At 43.2% G+C, this 10,412-nt stretch overlaps 1 protein-coding gene across 3 annotated transcripts in view; it reads left to right on the plus strand.

Moving 5' to 3' along the window:
- The window catches only part of LOC122560473 (protein tweety homolog 3-like), a 301,083-nt gene that overhangs the window by 216,841 nt on the left and 73,830 nt on the right, over positions 1-10,412 (plus strand). For all 3 annotated transcript variants that reach the window (XM_043711109.1, XM_043711111.1, XM_043711110.1), the window contains exon 8: positions 4,985-5,040. In XM_043711109.1, the coding sequence (XP_043567044.1) occupies positions 4,985-5,040 (56 nt within the window). The remainder of the gene's footprint in view (positions 1-4,984; positions 5,041-10,412) is intronic.

The following is a 10,412-nucleotide window of genomic DNA, read 5'->3' on the forward strand; positions in this document are numbered from 1 at the left end:
CTGGAATGGAGAATAGGTCGTACGAGGATAGGTTGAGAGTGCTAGGCCTTTTCTCGTTGGAACGGCGAAGGATGAGGGGTGACTTGATAGAGGTTTATAAGATGATCAGAGGAATAGATAGAGTAGACAATCAGAAACTTTTTCCCGGGTACAACAGAGTGTTACAAGGGGACATAAATTTAAGGTGAAGGGTGGAAAGTATAGGGGAGATGTCAGGACAAATGTTCGGCACAACATCGTGGGCCGAAGGGCCTGTTCTGTGCTGTATTGTTCTATGTTCTATTTGAGACAGTGGGAGGGTCCGATAAATGGCCCCTTATTTACCTTCAGCAGGAAGACCTCAGACGGTGGTCTTTTCCCACTGTGCCTTGGTGCAGCTGCCCCAAGCTTTAGTGCATCCCTCAGCAAATAGTCCTGGACCTTAGAGGATACCAGTATTCAACACTCGGTCAGCGTCAACTCCTTGTTCTGGAAGACCAACCAATTTCAGACAGATCAAATTGATGGTTCTCCAGGTGTAGTTGATGTTTGTCTCTTTGCGCGTCCTGGAGAACAACCCATAAAGCACAGACTCCCATGTCATGGCACTGCTCAGGCCGAACCTTGGACGCAAACCTTTCTTCAGACTTTGTTTGCAAAGGCAAATTCCAAAGGAGATGTGTGACAGTCTCAAACCCCCCACAGCTGCTCCAAGGGCAGCATGCAGTGGCACCGGCTGATAGGATATATATGAAGGATCTCGAGGTAAAGTACAGCTCTGCAACAGGCCCTTCGGCCCTCCAAGCCTGTCCCTCCTTGTTTCAGTTTTCTTGCTGGACGGCGACACCTTATTGATCTTTGGGGGTCTACGGCTTTCATTGTCACTTCTGGCCATTTGAGCCTATGTGCCACTGTTATGATTTATTAGAAAGATGTGTGATTTAAATCTAATGCTGTGAATTGCAGTACATTATAAAAGATCCATCAAGCTGGAAGAACAAATGTTGAATGGCAGCTTTGGTATCCTGCTTATACTTGTTTCATATGCATTGTTCAGTGTAATCTAAAGTATCAAGTTTATGCTACCAAAACCTAAGTGTTGGACATCATATGTCTCACAACCATTCTAACTCCATCATTTACACCCACGGCAGGAAGCAATGAAAAAGGCCTTCTCAATATTTGGAAGGTAGTTATATTTATTAATGAAGATTTAGAAGCCAGTTTATTTAGTAAAAATTACTTTGAAATCAGCTCTGGACCTAAAGGAAACTCATTACATGATGAAAAGACTTTGCTTTAAAAATAGAATGTCACACATTTGATTATTTTGCAACTAGTATCCGGGAAGTGTTAGTATTCCTTGTTCGATGTGAGAAACTTCTCAAAACTCAATAGTCAGATAATGAGTAATATACCACTAGAGTTGAGTAGGCTGGATCAGTGTTGGCGGTGACTCCTGGTTCGGAGGGCCAATGAATGAGCTCCTGGATTGGCAGCGGGGCGTCGCCTGTGGCACTGGTGGAGTGAGGCCTCTTAGCTGCGGTAGGCCAGGAGTGTGGAGTCTTCCATCAATGGTGGGTTGTTCGAACGTGGGGTGGTGTTGGTGCCAAGACTGGGGGCTCCTGGCTGCAGTAGGCCGGAGTGGGGACCTTGCATTAGTCCTGGAGTGTTTGGGATCTGAGCCAATGAAGATGAACTCTCTTTAAGTACTTTCTTTCTATTCTTTTAGATCTCAAATGGTGCCAGATTGTGGTGACAACAGTTTTCATTGTGTCTCCCTCGATATATGTGACAATAAATTATTCATTCAAGAGAATTCTACACAGTGAGATTAACCATCTATGAATGCTAGGCCATAGCTCTGGCTGGTTAGTCACCAAAATGTTAGGCCAAAGCCAGCATAAAGATCCACTCTGCTCACAATCCAGTGATGATCTCCAATCTTCCAGTGATAAAGGGTCTTAGTTCAGACCCTGGATCAAGGTGTCTCACAGATTCCTGAAGATTGCAAGATGTGTTAATAGGGTGGTTAACCAGGCATATTGGACACTTCAGGCATAGAGTATAAACACAAGGGAGTTGTATCAGAGTTGTACAGAACTTTGGTTAGGCCACAGCTGGAGTGCTGTGTATAGTTTTGATCACCCCACTATAAGAAGGATGCGATTGCACTGGAGGGAGTACAGAGGAGAATCACCAGGATATTGCCTGGAATGGAGCATTTCAGCTATGAAGAGAGAGTGGTAAGCTCAGATTGTTTTCTGGCTTGCTTCTTCCATGACTATGGTTTCCCACCCAATGTGATTGACAGGGCCTTCAACCTCATCCAAACTATCACCCTTGCTTGTCCTCACTTGTCATCCCACCAGCCTCTGCATTCAAAGGAACATTCTCTCTCTGACATTTCGGACAACTCCTGCAGAACGCCGCCATCAAAAACATCTTTCCCTTACTCCTTCTGTGTGCATTTTGCAGGGATCATTCCCTCCTGGACACTTGAGTCAATTGGACAGCCACCAACATCCCCCTCCCCCCACCATGTCACCATGTGACTGCAGAAGGTGCAAAACCTGCCTCTGCACCTCCTCCCTGCTCCTCATCCAAGGGCTCAAACAGTTTCTCCAGGTGAAGTGTCATTTCATCTGTACCTCCTACAAACTTGTGTATTGTATTCACTGCACCCAATGTGGCCTACTTGACAATAAAGAAACCAAACGCAGCCTGGGTTTGTGGAACACCTCCGGTGTGCAAGCAGAACCCTGACCTTCCTGTAGCCAGTCATTTTAACACAGCGGCCTGCTTGCATGCCCAAATGTCTGCCCTCAGCATGCTGGCGTGTTCCAGTGAATCACAGCATGAACCGGGGGAACAACGTCTCATCTTCAGACTACCCACTTTACAGTCTTCAGGACTTAATCATATAATCCCCATTCGGCCCATCGAGTCTACATCGACTATCCAAATAGCATCCCACCCAGACTCGGTCGCCCTTCCTGTTCCCTGTAACTCTGCATTTCACATGACTAATCCAGCCATCTGCACACCCCTGAACACTACGGGCAATTTAGCGAGGCCAATCCATCCTTGGACTGAGGGGAAACTGAAGCACTCTGAGGAAACCCAGTTTGGTTTGATCCTTTTCTCTTGTGGGGTCAAGAACAACAGGACTGCTTCTGTGGGCTGCACAGAATTTGTCTCCCCTGATGTGAATCCACCCCACGTGCTACACCATCCATTACTTACATACATACACACACACACACACTAATACCTGTCCTTACATCTGACCCACATATGATTCCAGACACAATCTTGAGTTCAACCTCTTTAAATTGTGAACCAACTCCCATTTCTTCCCTTTCAGCTTGTCATTATGCCCTTTTCTCCCCCATTCCACTTACTGTCCTTTCAAGTCTGGCAGGAGACACACCATTATTCTGCCATTCTAACATACTTATCACTTAATCTGAACTATTAACAGCTTGTCTCCATCAGCACCCTACACCAACTACCCCCATCCCCACCACTCCCAAACTGTAGCATAAATGCTTTTCCCTCCACACTTCAGATATGATGAAGAGTCATCTAGACTAGAAACATTAGCTTGCTATCTCTCCACCTGCTGTGATGTCCAACATTTGTTGTTTTCAGTACAGATTCCAGGATCTACAGTAATTTGTACCTGCTAAGGTTGAGGGGGGACCTGATAGAGATAAAGTTATGAAAGTCATGGACAAGGTGATTAGACAGCAGAGATTTCCCTTAGTCTAAGGGTCAATAATAAGGGGGCATAATTTTAATATGAAAAGCAGGAGGTTTAGAAGGGTGTTGAGGGGAATTTATTTTCACCCAAATTGTGGTGAGAGTCTGGACTGCATCGCCTAGGAGCATAGTTGAGGCAGGTAACCTCACAACCATTGGAAAATACTGGGGATGAGCTCTTGAAATGTCACAACATTCAAGGCTGTCAGCCAAATGCTGGAAAAATGCTGCCTGATTCAGCATTGTTTTAGTGGTACAGATGTGATGGGCCGAAGGACCTCTTCTGTACAGTATGATGCTATATATACTCTGAAAACTAAGCTAGAAATGCATAAGTAAGCATATTGATACTTTAGGAAGATAATGGATGAAAATTCCGGAACCCTGCATTCAGCATCCTGAACTGTGTTGAACAACAAAAACAACTTTCCTTTCTCACGTGAAACGTCTGCTGTATATTCCAGGTACTTAGAAAAGGTGATGCTATTTTCATTGCAAGGCTACATTTCATTAATATGTAGTTAATTTCTAGCAACAGATTGTTGATAATGTTTCATTTCTTGTTGTGGGTAATATTGAAGGCATAGACTTTATGAAAGCCAACTTGGAAAACAACATCTTTGATCAGAGAGAAGAAACATGAGTTTTTATGTTTAAACAAAATGTCAAGTTTAAAATAATCCGTACAACAGATGCTGACCCAATTTTGTGTGTCATTGATGCTTCTGTCGTGATTCAATTTTATACAACTATGTAAGCAAACTGACGTGCTGAAAACATTTAGAAAGCTAAGCGGGATATTGAGATCTTTGACAGATTGGAAGACTGATAGTTCAGCTCTGCTTGCTGCCATGTAAGCTCATCTGTTTTCTGAATTGAAGACCATGTGCATATAATATTGCCTGTCAGCTTCCTGTGGTTGAAACAGAATATAGAGTTGCAACAATTATTTTTGCCAACTTGTGGGTAATAGCTTCAAAATTACCAATTTTTATGTGGTGATGAATTTTTCATATTCCCTCATTTATTAGTCATCAAATACTGTTACTATGCAGAAATTCAAATGTTTGATCTATTTTGCTGTTTTCCTCTTACAATTTTCTTTGAAGGGGTACATTTTGTAAGTTTGTATTTTGAAATTATCTGGCTTTTTATTAATCTTGTCTATTTCTGTTCAAAGCATCAAATGAATATGAAATATTCTTGAATTTTTTCAGTTTCCTTTCTTCTCTTTCTGCAGAGGTTTTAAATTACTACCTGGTATGCAACGTTGGATACCCAAACCCCTTTCAACAGGTGAGTCAATGTCTGCATGCTGATTTCTTGCATCTCAGTTGGATTTTTTTTGTTGCATGTAGTCTTCAAAGGGAAGGTATACCTCGTTGTGCAGTTGACATAGCTGACAACCAGATAAATTTTTAACATTAATAATTTACATTCAAATATAAAATTGCTGCCACCATAACCATATAGTTGAACTGTTGCATTTTCCACTGCTACAGCAGACAAGCAATATAATGTAAGGAGTAGCATCAGGATTAGGCCATTCAGCCCATGATGTCTGTTCAAACAGATAGTGAATGATCCACAGGTTGCGCTTCCACAGATTCCTTGCCAAGAAAATTACCAAGATTCATCACTGAGTGAAGAAGCTCCTTCTCCTTACTCTGAAATCATCAACCCCTGAGTCTGAGGCTGTCTTTCCTGGTTCTAGACTTACCATTCATGGGGATCATGCCGTCTACATTTACCCTGCCAAATGCAAGTTTCAATAAGACCACCTCTCAATTTCCCAAAACTCTCGAGTATGCAGTTTCTTTGGTTTCTCCTCATGAGACAATCCTTCCATTCCAGGTATTAGTCTAATAAACCTTCTTTGCAGTCTTTCTAATGCAAGTGAGTCCTTCCTTTGATAAGGAGATCAAGTATTCTGGACGTGGTCTCACCAAGGTTCAATACTTTTGCAGCAAGACATTGTTTCTCTTGTACTCAAATTCCCTGCAATGAAGGTCAACAAACTTTAGAGTCAGAGAGATCTACAGCGTGGAAATAGACCGGTCCAACTTACCTATACCGACCAGATATCCTAATCTAATCTAGTCCCATTTGCCCACATTCCTCTAATCCAATCCTTTGATCATCTTGTTAACCTCTCAACTTTCTTTTCTCTAATGAAAACAGTCTCAAGTCCTTCAGCCTTTCCTCGTAAGACCTTCCCTCCATACTCACCCTGTAGCACAGCATTTCAACTCCCCCTCCCACTCCACCGAGGATATGCAGGTCATTGGACTCATCCACCGCCAAACCACAACAGTTAACCTCTCAACTTTCTTTTCTCTAATGAAAACAGTCTTAAGTCCCTCAGCCTTTCCTCGTAAGACCTTCCCTCCATACCAGGCAACATCCTGGTAATTCTTCTCTGCACCCTATCCGATGCTTCCACATCATTTGCCACCTCTCAGCCCAGGCTCTGCAGCTTATCTATGTCCCTCTGTAATCTGCAACATCCTTCCGCACTGTCCAAAACTGTACTGACCTTTAGTGTCATTCACACATTTACTAACCCATCCTTCTACGTGCTCATCTAGGTCATTTATAAAAATGACAAACAGCAGTGGCTCCAAAACAGATTCTTGCAATATTCCACTAGTAACTGAACTCCAGGATGAACAATTCCCATCGGCCACCACCCTCTGTCTTAAAACTAGCCAATTTCTGATCCAAACCACTAAATCACCCTCCATACCATAGCCCCGTATTTTCTGCAATAGCGTACCGTGGGGAACCTTATCAAATGCCTTACTGAAATCCATATACAGCACATCAATTACTTTACCCTCATCTACCTGTTTGGTCGCCTTCTCAAAGAACTCAGTAAGGTTTGCGAGGCACGACCTACCTCACAAAACCGTGCTGACTATCCCTAATCAACTTATTCCTCTCTTGGCAGCTGGAATCCTGCATGAGGGAAGTCAATGATTACCCTTCTGAGAATGCCAAGCAAGGTGCAGCACGTAATTGTAGGATTAAACCACAAGGATTTGAGTCTGAGATAATGGCTAAGGTGTAGGGTTCCAGAGAAACTGAGCAGGTTGTTTAGAAAAATAGGTAAAGGTGACAGAACAGGAAGGGCAAGAAACGGGACAGACAAGTCTGAGAGGAGTCAAGGGAAAGAATAGTGTTAATGCAAGTAATTGCTCTGGCCTAGACCAATCAAAAAATATACACAAAGAAAGGCCAGAGGGAAATTTAAGTGAAGCACACATGGCAAAGATTAAGACAGACATAGCCAGTATTGTAAACAGAATGGAGGAAAATAAATTGAAAGTAGGGTGACATTGTTTATCATTGTTTATCATTGTACATCTAAATGCTTTCCAATTCAACTACTTTTTTTATACACTAGAAGCATAAGAATTCACCCTAGCACTGCAAACTCAGGACAGTTTTTGAAGTCAAGCAATCATAAAAAACTTTTATGCAATAGCCACGCAGCCATCAGTGAGAAGAAGCCCCATTATGCAATGACTTTTGTTAGAGAACAAACATTGCATCAGAAGCAAAACCATTGTTTGTGTAAACAGTTGTCTTGTCTTGCCATCAGATAATTTTTCTCCATGAAGAGTTAAAATTTTGGAGTAACTAAATGTATTTTGAGATTTATCATTCAGTGGAATGTAACTTAGAATGCTGTTGATTTTATGAACAAAAATCTTAATTTGTTCCTCACCAAATAAAGGGCAGGACGTTAGTAAGCAGTTCTAGCTCATGCTTACTCTTGTATTTATTGTGTGTATATACCTGGATGCTCAGGATAATACATTCTACTTGTCATTGCTAAACTTGCAGACTTGCTCAGCTATATTCAGGAGGTCTTTTGAAGCAAAAAGTAACTTTAAATTTTTTTTTGTTGGATGTTGATGTTACTGACAAGGCCAGTATGTGTTATCTGTGCTTAATTGCCTTGGAAAAGGTGATCTATGGGTGTAGGGACACTGACAGTGTCATTAAGAAAGAAGTTCTGCTATTTTGACCCAGTGACAGTCAAGGAAAGACAGTGGTGAGTGGCCTGAGAGAAACGTAGAATTGTGGTATATCCAAGCATCTACTGCCTTGTCTTTGGGAGCTGCAGATTATAGGTTTGGAAGATGCAGTCAAAGGAACCTGGGTAAGTTACTTTGAATATGGTACTCACTGCTGCCATTGTGTGTCAGTGGTGAAAGTTCTGGATGTTTAAGATAAGAGATGGGGTGCCATTCAGGTAGGCTACAGTGTTCTGGATGATTTTTTTCCAAGCAAATTGAGAGTATTCAATCACACTGCTGACTTGTGCCTTGTAGGTGATTAGAATTGATTTGATTTGATATATCGTAGTCACATGTGCCTAAGTACAGTGAAAAGCTTTGTTTTGTGAGCCACACAGGCGGATCATAGCAAACAAGGACCTAGAGATCATGGATGCTTAGTCAGGGTGAGGCACACAAGGTTACAGCTGCATAGGAGGTGCACAAAGCAAGATCAACATTATTTGACATTAGAGAGTCCATTCAGCAGTCTAATAATGGCAGGGAAGATGTTCTAGAACCTGTTTGTGCATGTGTTCAAGCTTCTGTATCTTCTGCCGGATGGTAAGGTTGTAGGAGAGCATTATTGGGGTTGATGATGTTGGCAGCCTTTCCATGGCAATGAGAAGTGTAAATGGGGGTCCGTGGATGAGAATTTTGCTTTTGTGATGGTCTGGGCTATGCACCAACCTTGTGTAGTTTCTTGCAGTCCTGGACAGAGCAGTTGTATGCCAGGCTGTTATGCACTCTGATAGTATGCTTTCTGTGGTGAATCTGTAAAAGTTGGTGAGGATCCTTCTGGACGTGCAAAAGTTTCTCTACCGCCTGAGGAAGAAAAGGCCTTCTTGACCATCATATCTGCGTGAGAAGTCCAGGGCAAGTTGGTTATTGTCACTCCTAGGAACATGACACTTTTCCTCAGCTCCATTGATGTAGATGGAGGCATGTTCTCCTCCTTTCATCCTGAGTTCTCTTGTTTTGCTGACACTGAGAGAGAGGTTTTTTGTCATTGCACCATGACACCAAGCCTTCTATCTTCTTTCTGATGGTGGAAAGAATCTGGGGAGTTAGAATGCCTAACTTCTGATCCACCCTTGTGTTATTCTCACTTTGTGGGCGGCACGGTGGCACAGTGGTTAGCACTGCTGCCTCACAGCGCCAGAGACCTGGGTTCAATTCCCGACTCAGGCGACTGACTGTGTGGAGTTTGCACATTCTCCCCGTGTCTGCGTGGGTTTCCTCCGGGTGCTCCGGTTTCCTCCCACAGTCACAAAGATGTGCGGGTCAGGTGAATTGGCCATGCTAAATTGCCCGTAGTGTTAGGTTAAAAGGGGTAAATGTAGGGGTATGAGTGGGGTGCGCTTCGGTGGGTCGGTGTGGACTTATTGGGCCGAAGGGCCTGTTTCCACACTGTAAGTAATCTAATCTAATCTAATCTAATCTAATCTAATCATGTAGCATAGCCTGGCGTCCAATTATCTCGGTTACCCCTGCCATTAGGCAAAGACTCTGCTTCACTGGGACTGTGCATTAGTCAGTGTGCAATGGCCACTCCACATTAGAAGAACCCACATACAAGCATCTTCCACCGCCTCAGAATGAAATCTTAGGCCCTGAACTTCAGGAACGCAATGGACATCCCAGCAGCAACAGACCTGGATTATGCCCTGGGATATCTGGGCATTGACATTGACATTGCAGTCAGAGTGAGACATGCTAGGCAGGAGATGATCAGCTCAAAGAACAAGATTTGTTATGTGTACTCAAGTAAGGAGAACAATGAAATGTGTACACTGTTGCCACAAATAGTGCCATCTTAGGTACAAAGATACGAGGTACAGAATACTTAGGTACAAAGTAGTACGAGAAACTGAACTAAAATAGTAAACATTACCTTCCTGGAATAAATAGAAAATCAAAGAAATAAAATAATAGCTAACATAAAAAATTTTCTTAAACTAGAAAATAAAGGAGTAAGGTTAAACGTTCAACGGTCTTTGAGTCCTTTGCTTAGTTTGCCCGGTGTCTTGGCATCTTGGAATGCGACTGAGTCCTGCCTGGGCATGTTCCCGAGGCACCAGTGGGATATTGGAGAGGCGGCAGTGTCTGCAGCACTGATGGCATTGTGGCCCAACTTGGGAAAAGATTAGATTACATTAGATTAGATTAGATTAGATTACATTACATTACAGTGTGGAAACAGGCCCTTCGGCCCAACAAGTCCACACCGACCCGCCGAAGCGCAACCCACCCATACCCCTACATTTACTCCTTACCTAACACTACGGGCAATTTAGCATGGCCAATTCACCTGACCTGCACATCTTTGGATTGTGAGAGGAAACCCACGCAGACACGGGCAGAATGTGCAAACTCCACACAGTCAGTCGACTGAGGCGGGAATTGAACCCGGGTCTCAGGCGCTGTAAGGCAGCAGTGCTAACCACTGTGCCACCGTGCCGCCCACAAGAGCAAATGGAGATCCCCAGGTATCTGCAATGGTGACACTGAGAACAGGCAGCTGAGGTCTCCTGCAGAGCAAACTAGGAGAAAGTGAGGACTGCAGATGCTGGAGATCAGAGCTGAAAATGTGTTGCTGGAAAA

This window comes from Chiloscyllium plagiosum, chromosome 21 (genome assembly GCF_004010195.1).
Source record: "Chiloscyllium plagiosum isolate BGI_BamShark_2017 chromosome 21, ASM401019v2, whole genome shotgun sequence".
Taxonomy (NCBI): domain Eukaryota; kingdom Metazoa; phylum Chordata; class Chondrichthyes; order Orectolobiformes; family Hemiscylliidae; genus Chiloscyllium; species Chiloscyllium plagiosum.